The sequence below is a fragment of the Tympanuchus pallidicinctus genome, unplaced genomic scaffold (genome assembly GCF_026119805.1).
Source record: "Tympanuchus pallidicinctus isolate F22 unplaced genomic scaffold, pur_lepc_1.0 scaffold1, whole genome shotgun sequence".
Taxonomy (NCBI): Eukaryota; Metazoa; Chordata; class Aves; order Galliformes; family Phasianidae; genus Tympanuchus; species Tympanuchus pallidicinctus.
The window spans coordinates 60,762,810-60,780,402 of record NW_026294618.1 but is presented as its reverse complement, the minus strand read 5'-3'; the positions used below and the strand labels follow the sequence as shown (position 1 = coordinate 60,780,402).

General features: G+C 35.0%; 1 protein-coding gene across 1 annotated transcript in view; it reads right to left on the bottom strand.

Moving 5' to 3' along the window:
- The window catches only part of SYNE1 (spectrin repeat containing nuclear envelope protein 1), a 282,683-nt gene that overhangs the window by 193,343 nt on the left and 71,747 nt on the right, over nt 1-17,593 (bottom strand). Inside the window, exons 12-22 of the mRNA XM_052694476.1 lie at nt 16,711-16,848; nt 15,980-16,144; nt 11,944-12,056; nt 11,214-11,382; nt 7,762-7,858; nt 6,618-6,820; nt 4,287-4,451; nt 2,796-2,948; nt 2,220-2,363; nt 1,729-1,902; nt 700-858 (exon numbers count right to left, since the gene is read on the bottom strand). Coding sequence (XP_052550436.1) covers nt 700-858; nt 1,729-1,902; nt 2,220-2,363; nt 2,796-2,948; nt 4,287-4,451; nt 6,618-6,820; nt 7,762-7,858; nt 11,214-11,382; nt 11,944-12,056; nt 15,980-16,144; nt 16,711-16,848 — 1,680 coding nt within the window. The remainder of the gene's footprint in view (nt 1-699; nt 859-1,728; nt 1,903-2,219; nt 2,364-2,795; nt 2,949-4,286; nt 4,452-6,617; nt 6,821-7,761; nt 7,859-11,213; nt 11,383-11,943; nt 12,057-15,979; nt 16,145-16,710; nt 16,849-17,593) is intronic.

The window sequence follows — 17,593 nt, the reverse complement described above, 5'->3', positions numbered from 1 at the left end:
TCAGTTGTCATGGTTTTATGATTTTTGGTCATCAGTATTCCACACCATAACATCATGTAATGCACTGGGGGTGGGGTTTGATATCTGCCGAATGTTCGTCCGTCGGAGAAGAACTACATTTCCCCAGGAGGCTTTGCGGTCAGCAAGGGGATATAACTCCATGCAAGGTCACCTGAGCTCTCTTCTTCGCCTGCTCTTCACTGTCTGCGCTTCGCTGCCTGCGTTTCGCCATCTACACTTCGCCGTCTGTACTTCAGTCACTCAACTGGACTGCACTTCTCACCCCAGGGTTGTGGTGAGGTCTATACAATTCAAACAGACTCTCTCTCTCTCTCTCTTTGTAGTTTACTAATACTATATTTAGTAAAATCATTTGTTCCACCTCAGATCAGTGCTGTTGTTTTTTCAAGTATTTTGGGGTCCCCTGCTTCCCCTTTTCCAGAGGCGCGGATCCGCAGATCCCTCCGCCCTGCTGGTCACGGAACTGGGCCGGACCAGCCCATAAACCGTTGACATCAGTCAAGGCAAGAAAGTCAGGGGAAATAAAAAATAGTGTAGGATCTCATGGGTGGAAGACGACACTCAGCCCCCTGACCACTTGGTAGCAACAGAGCTACAGAGCAATGAAATATTGATGTGGGAAGATGCATCAGCTGCATACGAATAAGGCTTCAAAAATATGCAGCAAAATGTAATTACCTGAAAAGTAATCTGAACTTGTGTAACTTTCTTCTGAAATGTTGAGTGATGGAAATGCTTTACCACTTCACTAGAAGCCACACACTGCAGAATATTCTGACTATTTCTCTCAATGAGGGACAAAGCTTTCTTGCAGTTTTCTTGATAAGCTACCAAATCCTGAAAGAAAGAAACATATATCCACCCTGGCCAGGAACAAAGGAGAGAAAAGTTTGGCAAAATAACTGGAAGAATTTTTTTAAACAATAAGAACAAAAGGGACAAAAATGTTCACTGGAATAACACAGGTCATAACTGCAGAGTTCCACACATAAATAGATTTCTATCTGTTAAAAAAAAATAAATAAGTACATAGACATGTACCAAAGCCATTGGGACAGTTTTCAGAGAATGCAGGTCAGTACATAAATACGTGACTACTTTTATGGGATGTTTGATTTACTGTGCAAGTCTAAGTTGGCTATAGTAAAAATGGACATAAGAATGCCAAATCTTAACAGCAGATTAATCTTCCATTTCAACAAATTAATCTTTCCAGTCACTTATTGGATTTAAAATTTTATTACAAGTAGCACTGAGCAATAAGAATTAGACTCAGGGGAAAAAAAAAAAAAGAAAAACACATGAATTTATACAATCTGAAAAAAAGAAAAAAATGTTTAATCTGTTCAGCAGAAGTCAGTATCCTTCATAGGGGGGAGTAGTACTTTCAGAAGTAGAGGAAAGGAGGACTTGCAAGATACTTAGTAAACAGCAGATTGGATACGTCAGTAACATGATGTTCATATGTAGAAGGAAAGATTAAACAGTGAAGCTCACCAGATTTTTTTTTTTTAAATAATACAAACTCTTGAAGTCGTTGGGAAATAAGACATTTAATGCACATATAAATACACACCAAATTAAATCTATTGGCTTTTTTTTTTTTTTAAATTCTGCTTCCCATTAAAAAAAAAAATCTAGAAATCAATTTGTGAATACTTAAAGAAAGCAAAGCTTTTTCTAAAGTGAATATCTTTCTAAACTTACTTGAGCTTTTTGCTTCAGAACAGTTGTAGGCTGTGCTTCAGGATCCAAGATAGAAATTATTTCATTGACCTTTTCAAGAGATTCATAGAAATTCGTGATTTGTTTCTCCTGTTCTTCAAGTGGGGACAGCAGATGCTGACATTCATACAGTAGGGCACAGGAATTCTCCTTGACCTATTTGACATTTTAAAGAAAAATAATTATTAAGAAGGCAGTAAATTTCAGTAAACAGCAACTTTATCAGCATGTAAACTAATATAGTTGCTACTTCTTTTAAGGTCAGTATAAATAATATGTTAATTAAAGAATCCATTTAAGGATAACAATCTTGAAATGTAGAAGTAATAGCATCTTCTACATCTGAATTAACTCAATTGTTACCATAAATATTTCTCAGATTTTTTTCATCTCTTTCTTTTTTTTGTATTGGAGCTTAGTGGTTACTGGTTTAATTAGTTTAATGTCTGTAAAAACAAAAAGTATTCTGCAACCTTGCTTAGCTGCTCTTTCATCTTTGTCAAAGTTGCAAGCATTTCATTTATTTCTTCTTGGGAAACTTCTTTCATAACCAGTTGTGCTGTTCTTGCAACCATTTTGTACTGAGCTTCCATGGCAGGTAATTTCTGCTTAATATTCTGTAACAAATATTTCGTAAAAATAAAATTAACAAAAAAAAAATCAGCAATGGCATTTATGCATTCACTGAAACGTAAGAGATATATTCCAATTTTTGTCATGGTTGACTGTGAAGATTGGACAATGTTTCAAATATTTCAAATGAAAATTGTCACGATATTATGATGATACACAATTGGTCAGCTCACAAAGATGTGAACTGAAATTAAACATAAACCAATATCCAGTTGGAAAGAGTTTTGGAAATATGCTCTAGAAAGGTCAGCCATAAAATATAAGGCTTTAAGTTAGCTATAAGATAACTTATTTGAGAATACGAGTGAAAAAAAAAGTAATATTAAAAATGTATCCCAAAATAATTTTGTTTTACCTTTAGAATTAACATTTTGCTTTTATGAAAGAGAAAGAACAGATGGAAGGAAAAAACTTACTTCTAGATCTTGTACAAACATCTTCACATCTAAGAAGGACACTTCTACGGGTGCTGAAAATTTTCTATTACTTTCATCAACAAAAGCTGTCAAATTCGCCACACCGTCCAGGTATTCTTTCTGCATCTTGTCCAATTCATCTGCCCGAGCATACTGTAAAAATATATTGGGGAAAAAAAAAAACAAACAATAAACCCAAATGTGGCAACTAAGCAGTTCCTTGAGGGAATTAGCATGTTTTCAGAGCAATTTTTTTACTAGAAAAATTCTATTCAATTAAATGTAAAATAACGGAAACTAATCTTCTAAACTAAGGTTATTTTCAGTAGTGCTGATAATTAAAAGAATGACATTCATAAAAGTGTTTAGGCCTTCTAAATGTATCATTCAAAGAACTCTTGTCATTTGTTTCTAGCCTAGAATCAACATATCAATCAATTCCTCATCACTTACAATTGGAATTTTGAAAGATCCACAAGAGTAGATTTTACAGGCATTTCCCTCCATCAGCTTTTCTAGATTTTTTGTGTGCTAATATTTTTGCTGATTTTTCAAAATCTTGCTCCCCCTCTATGTGGGGCAAGAAATGCATTTTTCTGGACACTATAGTTTCCACAGTGAATCAAAAGCAAAAAATAATTATCTTGAGAGCCATCTAGTTTGGACAAGTTACAATAAAAAAACAACAAGGGCAGTCATTATTCGCATTTCCATTTAATTTGACTAAAATAAGATAGAAAACAAGTTCAACATCTGCAAATAAGCAATTGCTGATTAAAAGTCATTGAAAAGGGAAAACACTGTTGGATATATATGGATAATTAGTAATTATATTTTCTTATGTGCTTACAGGGTGTGAAATATTCTGCATAACCCTATCTTGTCTCTGCTTTTTAAAGAAAAAAAAATACTTTTCCAATGTGTTGAATGTCTTCTAGGAGATACGTCTTTGTTTTGTTGTTGTTTGCTTGTTTCACCTATTATTAGTGCTTCCTGTTGCATGAGACTGACATAATGTCTGACTGATTTGGGAAACACTTAGCTAGCTTGCATTGCACCTACTTATGGTTACAGTACAGTAACTGAACATAATTGCAATTAAAGAGCAATATTTGTGTTCACCGTTTTAGCTACCCAGTTTTACAAAGCTTACAGTAAGAATAAGCATGTAAAACTGATTATTTTCTTAAAGAAATTAGAAGTTATGAATGAATAATATTCACTTTATTGAGACTGCAAAGATAAAATACAGACTATATTAGCTGTAAATGCATAAAAGGAAAATTGAAAAACTGTATAATCAAAAATATAAACAAAGCAAATGTCCCAATAGCAATTAAGTCCTGTCAAGGTTTCAATTCTAATATAAATAAGTATAAACAGGCACTTTAGTAAGTTGTTCTACAGTCCTGCTAGTGAGGCAAACTGTCTTCTTGACATGGAAATATCAAAATAAATATAAGTATTTTAAATAACAGCAAAAACACATACTTGCTTCACTTGCATAAACAATTCTCTCCATCTTCCATTTAGTAACAAAAGTTGCTGCTTAAGGTCTCTGGAAATGGTCTCATCACATGTTTCAATCAGAAAATTACCAGCATCATTCATGGCTGTGTGCTGTTGGATCCAATGGGGTAAGTGCCTGAAGAAATCCTGAAGAAAATGAAAGCATCTTTCCTAAACCTTTACAAATAGTATTTACCTTAAATCATTAAACTAAAATTTAATCACCAGCTAATGGCTTGATAAAGCTCTTTGAACAGTTAGTCTCTGAAGCCATATTGGCTTATGAAACTTACAAAATTATGGCTTACAAATGGATTTGCCATAATAAAATTTTATAATGTTTGAGCACAGTCTACTGGATTAAAAATTGCCACTGGTATACTCATAGCTTATTTTACTGTAGTGAGTAGCTTTAATTGAACTGGTGAAAATCCTCCTTAAGAGAAAGGATTTGGTTTGTAACTGAAATCACTCGTATTCATCCAGTTTCTGATCTAAGATTAATTTTTCACCACTGCTTCTTTCTGTTTCAGAACAGATGAGAGGAGAAGGAAAAAACAAGACTGTCACTGATTTTCCCCCCCCACTCCACTGAGACAGCCTAAATAACCCACCCACTATGCCAAATGCTTGCCTACACCTTGTAGGCAAGCACACACTCATGAGTTGAAAGAGAAGACAAACTTCCTCCCTGCATCCCCTTCTTTTTGCTCTCCAGGAGGATGGGCAGTTGTTCCTAAAAAAAGCATCTCCAGGCACCGTTGCCACAGCTGTATCAGTAAACTGAGCAGGATTCAATCACTCTCTCTTGATTGTCTGAGTTATTTAATGGTTCATATGTTCTCTAACGTCATGTTGGCAGCTGCCCTTCTCCCAGACAGTACACAATTCAGTGTAGCACACAGGGCAATTACCGTTGCTAGTGGACTAAATCAATGAAGCCACCTTCTTTAGGAAGAAAAATAGAATAGCCAAAAGGATGCAAGCTGTACAAGTCCACTTGGTCCTCAAGACCAATGAAGGGGCACTGAACTGTTTTATTAATGGCTCTTAATCTACTCTAAAAATACAAGACTCCTGATCTGACAGCAACAGTTCTGTGTCCCTTCTTTCTTCAGATGTAGGTTAAGAGAGGTGCATGTTATGAGGGAATTGTGATAGAAGTGCTAAAGAGGCATCACAAGTAAACAATAAAGTTGTAGAAGAATTGGCTTGTTTATCAATACATTGCTGTTAAATTTTAACTACTTTACAGGAGAAAAATTCTACTGCATACTGATTTATTTATTTATTTTTTTTCCAATTTTTCTGTGACACAGGTTCATAATAAAACAGAGAACCCAATGACAAAGTTAAGAAACCACTTTCTTTTGCAAAAAGAACAAGAGTACTTACTGGTTTTGAAATAATACAGAGACAGTGGATAGAAGATGAAAAGTATAAGTTCTATGCCTGGGACAGAATATGCTGGTGTTTAGTAATGCAGGTAAAGGTTTCAAATAAACACCAATTAAATCTTTATATAATATTACTCTACCATACTCTAGGGAAACTGCTTTAGTGGGGGGTTGGACTAATTGCTCTCCAGAGGTCCCTTCCAACCCCTACAATTCTGTGACTACTGATGTATTTGTAGTTTTACAGAACAAATATTTGAAAACGTTTAAAAAGTTTGCCATATAGCAAGAAGTTACCGTCTTTCACTTGGGACTTGAGATACTTGGGAATGACAGTTGTATAACCATACAAACCCATAAGTACTTTTTTAATAAACAAGAGTTAAATCTGCTAATCAAAATTATCCTTGGAACTAAGTGAACATTATTCCATTATTCATATTCTAGATTCAACATTAATAATAGAAATAACATATGTATCTCAGTCTACAGGTGGTTTATATTGCCTCTTCATAACTGCTAACAATTTTGAGGCAATAGAATATACTTAATATATTAGCATTCTGTGAAGAATAACACTTTCGTGTCTAAAGGTTTTCAACACAGCTTTTAGAAACTCTTCATATATCATAAACATTAAAAGTAGCTTCTCAGACTAATCCTTTCTTATATATGTGTGTGTGTGTGTGCCATACAAGTAAACATTGAGAAACTGATTATCAGTATAGTGTGCCAGAAACTGAAAAAAATTCTGAGTAGTGCAATAAGGATTTATCTATCAACGTACCCACTAAAATTTGCCAGCATGAACATCTCCTTTTGAATGACATTTTGTAAAATAAGCTAAGGAAATGAAAAAGCACATTCCATATTTCAAATTTTACAAAAGTCTTATATATTTGGAATTAGTTCATACCTTTTTAGACTGTTCAGTCTGATTAAGCATTTTTTCAGCATCCTCCAACCAGGCTTGCAGACCTGCCACAGTGCTGCTGTATCTGTCCCAGTTAGCAATTACTTCTTCCAACATACTTCTTACACTTCTCACCTCTACCGAGAGGTTCCTCCACTGTGCTGTTGTTTCACTCATGAATTTCATCACACTCTCAACTTCTTCCACTAAGATACAGGAAAGACATTATTTATGTTCATAATTATTTCTGTGATGCTTCATGTTATGCTACGCTTATCTAGTCTCATCAGACAATTGTATTCGACTAAAACTGCTATTTCAGAAGAGTTATTACACACACTGTTCACAGTTCAAATTTACTGCAGTTATTTCTGAGAAATTAAGCATTAATCTTAAAGATTGAGGAAAGTACACAAAATGGTAGAAGCACACAAGGTAAGTACGCAAAAATATACAAAACTTTTGCTACCACAACAACATTGGGACCACACTGCATACTCTGTTTAGTGTTTGTTTCTAATCTGTAGCAAAAGACATCAGAAAAATTTTCTTTACAAGAAAGTAGAAGTATGTAGCATACAAACTATGTCTGCATGCAAAGCACTGAATTAAATTGGCTTTCCAACACCATTAAAACAAACTGTGAATTTTTTTGTCATTTACTTTTTAATATTTTCACCACTGTAGTCCTTACTCCAGAAGGAAGAAATAGAGGTAAGGAAAAGAACCCAAGTAAATCTTGAGACTTCATAAGTCTCTTGACGTTTCTTTCTTAGTGAATTAAGCAAAGGTGGGGAGTGCCCCAACCAGTGAAACATGTCACTAATTGGTTCATTGACACACTACTGGGCACAGATCAACAATTCAGAAGTTAGAACGGACCAGCAGAAAGTACGATCACCACCTTCTGAACATTAAGGAACTTAAAAAGTAATGGGCTGCTCTGTACCAGTTAGCCTCATGCTAAAGAAAATGCAAATTGCTATCTCAACCTGTAGACTTTCAGGTGGATTCCAGTTGCTATACAGCTCTACTGCATGGAATAAACAAGCATTAGATGATTTATTTTTTAATTTTTTTTTAGGAGATATCTATGTCTAAAGAGATAAAATGTCATCCCCACAACAATAGAAACATGGGCATTTACCTGAGCCATTTGCTTTGGCATACATTTCAGCTGCTCTTTTCAAGATCTGGTATGTAACCTCGTATTGCTCAAAGAACTTACTGTTTTCAATAACAGACTGAAAAAGACATATTACAATAGAGAAAATAAATATAAATGTTAGAACACATCCTCTGAAAAAATTACACCAGGAGAGCAATGACAGCTTTTAACTTCATTATTTCTTTTATTTCATTTATTTATGAAATTTTAAAATTTCATCTTTTCAAATTAATAGTACAGTAGTGTTTCCCCTCACAAATTGAGTTTATTTACTCTGCCTATGGAAAGAATATTTAATATATTATCAGTGTGTTAATAAATGAATTACTGAAATACCTAGAATATAATACATGGAACACGCAGAAACCGAACAATTAAAAGTTACATGATCAATGAAAAAATAATTTAAATTTCCTTCCTCACAGAAGGCTCCCACCAAAAAAAAAAAAAAAAAAAAAAAAAAACACCAAGAAGAAAACTGCTAAGTGCTTAAAAACTTTCCGGATTTTGTTTTAAAGAGATGAAATGCACATGACTTATTCTTCAGTTTGCTTCTGCTATCACTGCAAGTGGTAAAAATAAGATTAAGGAAACAATGAAGAAAAGATGCTGCTTTCTGAAGTGCAAAACACTTCTCCTTTAGGAGTGGTGTTTCCACTATGCAATATGGTACAGAAGAATGAATAATTTATATGGAAATATTATGGCCACAAAGTTCTCTCTCTTTATCATTTATACCTATTTATCGTTGATGCCAAATGGCATTTTTTTTTAATCTGTCAGAATGTTTCTTCTTCAAATGCCCTGTACAATTATACACCTATGTAAGACAAAATTATATTATACTGTACCTTCCATTATCACTCGTAAAAAAAAGGGGGAGAAAAAAAATCCCTTTTTACAGGACTTTTACACTGCCCTCCCTAAGGTACTTAGCTAGAGTTTTGGAGTGATTTTATAACCTATACTACATGCCATGCCTCCAGCTGCAGATCTACACATCTAAGGCAAATGCATTTCCGTTATGTACATACAAGTTCAGGAATGTCAGAATAGACAATCTTATTTGTACAGCTGTAAGTTTGGTAATACAAGGTTTTTAACAGCACTAAAGTTTCAATGTTTAACAAAAATTTTCTAAGGTCAGTGTATTTTGAAAAGGAAAATTAGATCTTACGTTCATCAACCCACATTATGTAAACATTATAAACAGTTTTAAAAATAATAAAACCAAACCTTGTCAAATACAAAGAACCATATCCTCTACCACAGACATTTGACAAAATTTAATTTTTTTTTTTTTTTTTTACTTTTGTTAAACCAATACACACAGACATTTCATCCTGATTCAAAATCTCTTCATATGAAAAGATTGTACCAAACTGTTTATATGATACTGATCACAAGTGCAATTACAAATATATTCAAAAATGAAATATGTAAATTTACTGAGTAAATTTCTCCCATCTATCAAGGTCCCTTAAAAAATATTCAGATATTCCCAAATCTATATAACATATATTGCCAAAAAAATGCGTTAATACAGTGATGGCAAAAAAAAAAACAGTGCTATGGGTTAAAAGTCATTGATTTCTGTATCCAGTATCTCCATTGCAGCTGAGACTTTGCTGCAATATATTATCCAGTTTGATGATGTACAATTTGTACTGACCTTTATTTCTGGTATATGACACATAGCTGAAAAGATGGGATAAATTAGCAAGCAACAATTTTATTTTTAACTACGGTACACAGATACTTACTGGCCATGTGTTACAATTCAGAACCTAACTACCATTGCTCTTAGAATGCCAATATAGCTCTGGCAGACAAACGTACTCTTTTTTATTGTTTTTTGTTTTTTTTAATTTCCTGCTAATATAATCACCGAAGGTACTGATTACAGCTTTCCTAGTTAAGACTCCTAATTAAACAGAAAAGAAACATTCAGCTCCTGCTCCTAGAAACTTGGCTGGACTGCCAAAGAAAATATTTCTCCATCATGGGACACTTAGAAGGAAATATAAAGTAAGATCACCAGGAATGAAACCGAGCTCTATCTTTTTGTCTCAGTTTCCTCATTTTTGATGTCACACAATTTCATAAATGACAAAAGGAAGCATTTTCTTTTCCCTAATAACCAGCTCAACATTAGTGGTCTGAGAGCATAGAAATAGCTATGGTAATCATGAAATAACATGCAAATTAACCACTTAATGTTAATTTTAAAGCTAAATATAATAATAAGAAATAAAGATAAAATAATTCAAAAATTAAGATATCTACTCCTGCATTATTTCTCAACAGCATTTAGCAGTCTCTAAGACAACCTTGTAAAGCATACAAATGGACCGTAACACCTAGCTATTTCAAAACTCTCTAGCAAATTTTCTATGCAACATTTGAATCTCTAACTGCTAAAGCTTAGACATAGCAAGGAAAAAGTATCAATAGCCTTCAGTTCTCACTTTGTGTGAGGAACTTTGAGTTTCAAGTTTGTTTCTAATGCAATGAAAACCAGCAGGATATATGGGCATCAGTAATCTTCTCTACAGTGTCCTGTCTCTGAACACTTGTATAAGTGTACGAATTCTTTCCAAACTGAATTCTCCTGTGTAATTTTCATCATATGGATCAGGTAAGAGAGGAAAAATATTTATCCCAGTCCTACTTTTGAAATAGTCCCTCATATCTTAATGTAAAGTGATGGTATCATCCTACTAGACGTTTGACAATGCAAGCAAGATTTTCACAAGATACAGCAGCATACGACTAAATGAAAACATCAATGAGTGTTTGTAAGTCAATAGCCTGTGTACCTTAATGTGATGTATGGATGATGCAAAGTTGGAACAATTTCTTTGAAGAGGAGAAGTAATGTAAGTGAATAAGTAGAAAAGCCATGCCTTAAAAGAAAATGATTCCCCAGCAAATATAGTACATTCAACAAATACGTGAAGCCAGCATTACATTTTTTTTCTCCTCATCTGGAGGACCTTCATAATCTGTGAACTGTGAAGGACTGCACCCCAAAAACCCCTTCTATTTCTGCACTTAATTCACATATAGTCACAATAAAGTGCATCTATGCAGATATAGAACAAGAAATTGAATTCTCAGAAACTATTATCTTAAACAAGTAAAAGTCTAGGATTTAGAACTTCCAGATATTTTTAGTGAGCTAATGGTCAGACATGGTTAGCAGTTGAGACATTATTTCTTTTCCTGAGGAGGTAGGGTAAACTACAGCATATTGATTTTTAACATTTTCCTCCGGGGATGAAAGAAACACTGTTAAGATACTCTATATAAATGCAGTTAAAGGTTTTGACTGACAAGTCTCATTTGTCTTTCAGTTTTTATTAAATTCTAACAGTCTCAGATGAGAATATTCCAGAAATAGTGACAAAGAGATGACAACTCCAACTTACTATGTAATTTTGCAGAAGTAGTTCTACTGAGTCTCTTCTTCCATATTTAATAATCCATGATTTTAACTTTGATTCTGCAAGGACTAAGAGTGACAGTAGACGGTACTTCAGTTCCAGGAACTCCATTTTCAACAGATGGAGCTCAGATGAAGAGACAACAAAATTAAACCTGGAAAATGAATCATACTATAGTAAAACACACCAATAATTTTTTCTTCCTGCACCCCCTCTCTTTTTTCCCCCTTTCAGTTTTTCCTGAAATCTTTATTTACAGTTCAGATATTTCTCTAGTTCTTTCACCTAATTAAGCTTATCAACATTATGTTAGATGATCATTCTGATAATTGTTATTGAATAGCAAATGAATTATAATCCCATTTATTCATAAAAATAATCAGTTTACATTACTAAGTTTTGCAAAGTCATTTTTCTTAAATTCATTCTGACTGCTGTTACATAACATTTCTTTCATGGGCAAGTAATCACAAAATTGATGTTAAAAAACAAAGGTATTTCTAAAACACAAAGCTTATATTGATTCTCACCAATCATTAATGTACAAGGCTTTCAACAAATTTTCATTTACATTCAGGGAAGGTTTTCCTTCCAACATTTACATGCTTGCCATTAAGAAACATTATTAGAACGCAGTTTGTACATGAACAGGTTAAAAATCAAACAGGTTCCCTTTCATCCACAGAGGATTTTCATTTTGGGTTGAAAGCCTTACCTCTCTGCCATATCCTCTAATTGGTCAGATGGAACAGGCACTCCATTAACAGACCTTGCCCCGTGGATCTCATGGAACGTCTTTTTGTGACCTTCTATGTTTTTCAATAGATCCTGATTGTAAAGAGAGAGAGACAGAGAGAGTGAAAAAGGGTAGAGGAAGAGATTGAGAGAGAGAGACAGAGAAAAGGCTCACAGTAGGCTATCTAATAAGCACATTTTGAAGCCTGTACTGATGACTCAATGTAGTTAACTATTTGATCGTGCTCTCACATTTGCATGCAACGGTATGCCTACCAAAAATCATTTACATTAGGTTGAACATTTACACAGGGAATGCCTCTGTTAAAGCCATTTCTCACAACTATGAAAGATTTTAAAGCAGAGAACACACTGCAATGGTTTAAGAAAAGAAGAAATCTTAATTGTATTTTTTAAAAAATGCCCAAAATGCAGTTTGTAAATACTCTAATACCACCATTGTACAATCATTCTAAATTTACTGTTTACATCCTTACAGCCGATACTAACCTTTGTTAAGTATTGATTCAAATTTTCAGCAACTAATCTGTATATACAGACAGTAATCCAGAGGTCCTTATGTAAGTATCTATTCAATATTCAGTGAACTTCTCACTCTCTCAGCTTCAAAGGATTTCAGGATTGCTCTCTATATATTACCCAAATGAAGGCAGAATGTGGTACTCGACCAGTATTCCTGTGATAAGAATTGTACCAGCAAAAACCTTACAGCAGAGCACATTTCAACTGTAACTAAGCAACACCGCTTCAAACAGCCTCCTGGAGATTACATATTAAAAAGACTGGCAGTAGTCTTTGCAGAGATACGGTAACAAAAACACAAAGTGCCTAGTGGCCAAGAGGACACAAAATAATGGATATTTTGCTGCAAACAGACAGCTTCTGGCTCAGAAGCCTGTGAGCAAAAGGGAATCATACAAGGTTGCCCCCTTCTCACTTCAGGGGGACTTCACAAAGTCTCATATTGATCACATCTCTTGGCTCTGCCCAGCAAATAATCACATTTAGTGGCCCACCAATGTTTTCACTGTTTTCCACTTCAGCCAAGACCTCACGGTGAAAGAAATGAATCAGACTTTCTCAGATGCAGGTGGTGGGCTGGTATTACCACAGGGAAAACTCCACTGAGGATATCCTATGACTAACATACACTCACATGAAGGAATGACTTGGAACAGGTATCACTTAACTGCATTTGAGATCCTGCCCAATGAAGAAGGATTCCCCTAATAGGTAACAGTAAAAATAAAACAACTGTTCTATCTAATGTCAAAAAGCCTTTTATACAACATACTCACCAAGTGAAATCCTGCAGTGCAAATTAACCCATAAAGAGCACATTGTCCTGAATTTCTCAATCTCGGTGGAATTAACTAAAATCTTAAATTCTTGCTTAATTCCCCAAAGGTTTGTCTAAACAAGCTGGTACTTTTTGTGTTAGTATCAAATAGACCATAACGTATAAAATTCAATCAAATAACTCATTATTAGATAAGACAAAGATATAGGAAAGGTGATGATGTTATCTGAACAAACACCTAACAAAAAATTGAAAAACTTTCTGCCAAACAGTGACTGAAAAGAATTTTTGATTTCTGATACTACCCAGTAACACACCAGGATACGACAATGCAAATCCTAGTGACAAAAAAAGCTCCAGGAGCCAGTATAATTATGCAAATTTATGCTGAAGCTTTCCCCTTCCCGTGGAAAAACTCCCCTGACACAGGCGAGCTTCAGTCAAAAGTCATTTTTAAAGTAGAAATCATCCAACACTGTACTTCTGATGCTTGTTTAATACAAGCATTTTTTTAAATGAATTTATTAAGATAAGATGTATAGTATTTACACTGTAAAAGCAGAAGTATTTGACTTGCTTTTTTTCCCCAATGAAAGTTGAGTCTTATGAATCCTGAAATACTTTTATCAAGAAAACTAATGAAATTTAGCCTTATGAAAGGATAGACTTTGAAAGATAACAATGAACAACATCTTTCACACAGTTTTCAACATTATTTTGGTTAAAATTTATTAGCTACCACTTAGAAGAGCTATTCTATAGCTAGTTCTAATTAAGAATAATTGTCATACACAACAACTGTCACAATTGTTCCAAAATGTCCATGAAAATTATCAGCTTTTCATTATATGGAATTACTTTTACTAAAAAGTGGATTTTTTTAATGGAAAAATAACAAGACCATACCCATAAAAATCAAATGCACATCCAAACAAGTTTTAAAGCATCAATGATAGAAAAAAAAAAAAAAAAAAAACAACAAAACACGACCACAATAAGAGACAAAACTGCATTACTCTAACAAATGCAGCCTTCCATACCCTATTTCTTTCTCTTTTTTCCTTCATATTTGCTGTTTCAGTTTCTTTTATCACCTCTCCAACGACTTTTCCCTATAATTTTCTCATATTTATTGCACTGACAAAGCTCACAATTTTGGTTTTAAAAGAGAACATATACTCAGCAAAGAGTAATGCCAATGATATTTAATATTGTCTGGAAAAATTCCTCTTTACCACAGCAGAGGTGACTTCTCATGCTATTTATCTTTGCAACACAATAGTGAAAAAAGTGATTTCTCATTATTTCCCATCTTAGCAATATCACTTGCAGTAACCAACAGCACACTTAGTATGTTTGTGCTCTCTCTCTTCTTTCGCAAGTAAGTTCACATGGCTGAACTGTGTACCCAGCTCAGTTCCCTGTGGAATTTTATCCAACAGAAATGAAATAAAGAGCCAGTTGAAAAGGTAGTACTTGGTATCTTTCATAAAGTGGAAGCAGCCACAAAACAATCTTGAACATCACTTGTAAAATATATAGATATCACAGCTGAAGTTATCATGGAAAAACACATCATTTTGAGCTATCACAAAGGTGACACCACTGACACCAACTAGCCTTCAAACCACGAGTATTTTGTTGATTTCACAGAATCACAGAAATACCAAGGTTGGAAAAGACCTACAAGATCATCCAGTCCAATCATCCAGCTATCACCAATAATACTCACTAAACTATACCCCTCAGCACAAAAACCAAACATTCCTTGAACAACTCCAGGGTCAGTGACTCCACCACCTCCCTGGCAGCCCATTCCAGTGCCTGACCACTCTTTCAGAAAAGTATTTCCTAATATCCAGCCTGAATCTCCCTGGTGCAGCTTGAATCCATTCCCTCTAGCCCTATCACTGTTACACAAGAGAAGAGGCCAACCTCCAGCTCACTACAACCTCCCTTCAGGTAATTACAGAGAGCAGTAAGGTCTTCCCTGAGCCTCCTCTTCTCTAGACTGAACAATCCCAGCTCCTTCAGCCGCTCCTCGTAAGACTTGTGCTCCAGACCCCTCACCAGCTTCGTTGCCCTTCTTTGAACCCACTCCAGGTCTTTAATGCCTTTCTTGCAGTGAGGGGCCCAAAACTGGACACAGTACTTGACATGTGGCCTCACCAGAGCTGAATACAGGGGGACAATCACTTCCCTGTTCCTGCTGGCAATGCTGTTACTGATCCAAGCCAGGATGCCATTGGCCTTCTTGGCCACCCAGGCACACTGTCAGCTCATGTTTAGCTGAGCATCAATCAATACCCCCAGGACCATTTCCTCTATGCAGTCTTCCAGCCACTCTGCCCCAAGCCAGTAGTGTTGTCTGGAGTTGTTGTAGCCCAAATGCAGGACTCAGAATTTAGCCTTGTTGAACCTCATTGAATCCCATTGGCTTCAGCCTGCCCAGATCCCTCTGTAGGGCCTCGCTACCCCCAGGCAGATCCACACTTCCAGCCAACTTAGTGCCATCTGCAAACTTACCAAGGGTGCACTCAGTGCCCTCATCCAGGTCATTGACAAAGATATTGAAGAGGACAGGACCCAGCACTGACCTTGGGGAACACCACTCATGACTGAATAATAATCACAGATCATTACAGCCTTCAAAATAATGAAATAGAGTGCATGGAATCAATGCATCTGGACCTACCTTAAGTTGTTCAAGCTTCCGGTGTATAATATTTGCTGTCTCCTCATGAGCTTGCTGAATGCTTACTTCTTCTCTTAGAGCAGCCTCTGCTCTATAGAGCCAAGCACCTATGGTACCCAAAGGTGCAGGAAGAGATTTATCAAGGTGTATGTGCCAGTCAAACAGCTAGGAAATAAAAACAAAAGCATTCAACTTATTTCCTTGCTCAATTAAATAAACAAGTACTATCAGTCATGAACACTGCAATTTATTCCTGCTATTCCAATCAGGTAAAAATTAGCCTTAAAGCTTCATTTGTTGATACAGCATTCAGTATTTTTTGCACAGAAACATTTAGTTAAATTAAAAATGTTGTATTAGAATTTTTAGTTAGTGCTAGAGTCACTAGCAATTTTCATTAAAATATTGCATGCCAAGTGTGCATTGTGCACACTCTACAACACTTTCAACTTGGCTGTGCACTGCTAACACAATTTCAAATAAAAGGAAACCTCAAAGTATTTTACTTATCTTTAAGTTCATATTCTGTCTACGCATGAGCAACTATTAAAGATGATGATGATGAAAACATTCACAAACCAAATACAATATAATCCAGCATCCCTGGAGAAATGGTCCATATTTAGTTTCCAAATGCCCAACAAAACTGATAGCAAATGATTTAAAATCATAAATAATTTAAAATTCTCATACTTAATAAAAAGTGTATAATATAATAGTTTTCAACTTACCCTGGAAGAGACTCTGTCCCACGCTTGCTTCACTATAGCTTGATCAAGTGATAATTTACCATCTTTCCTTAAGGACTGAGTTACAAGTTCAATAGGTTTCCTTTTCATCTCATACTGGATTCTGAAATGCTTAAATGACTGCACAAAGAGAAAATCAAATCAGTGTAATACAGAGTCAAACAAATTCTGTACTATTTATGGTATACTGGCACCTGCATGACAATTTTGTACTGACAGCAGTTTTAATACTACTCATAAAGGAATATCAGTTAACACATGTATTTATAGACCTTGTTGAATTGTGTTTTATTTAAATCTGAATCCCCAGCAAAGTATGTGTAACACTTAGGTATTTCCCTTTAGTTACCAGAGGCCTGAACCCTGTCCAAAAGTAAATAGTAATTGAATAAAAAACTAGCAAGTGAATTAAATGCTATTTGAGACAGATAGTGATTGCTTTTAGGAAACAGTTAATTTTCAGGAAAAATTTTAGGTCAAAATTTTTGTTATAGGTTTAGACATTAACTTTTGAAAGAAGGGTTAAAAATGAAGAACTAAGCCCTGTCCTCTTCACCTGTCACCTCATCCAGCTTTCAGCCATACCTCCCATTTAAGCTATATAACACAGAATCTGGAAAGACTGTACAGACACATGCTCACTTCTAACTAGGACAGACCTTATTCATGCTGCTAGAAAAAGCTCTCTGCAAGGAAAACCATCTGTGCACTACGTAGCAAAGTTGGAGCTGTCATAATTCCTCCACCTCAACATTCCTCAACAACAAGTAACACAATTTGAATCCTTATTTCTTTGAGCTACAAAACATAAAACTGCATATATGTACAATACATCAAAATGCAGATGGTATAAAATACTGCAGTG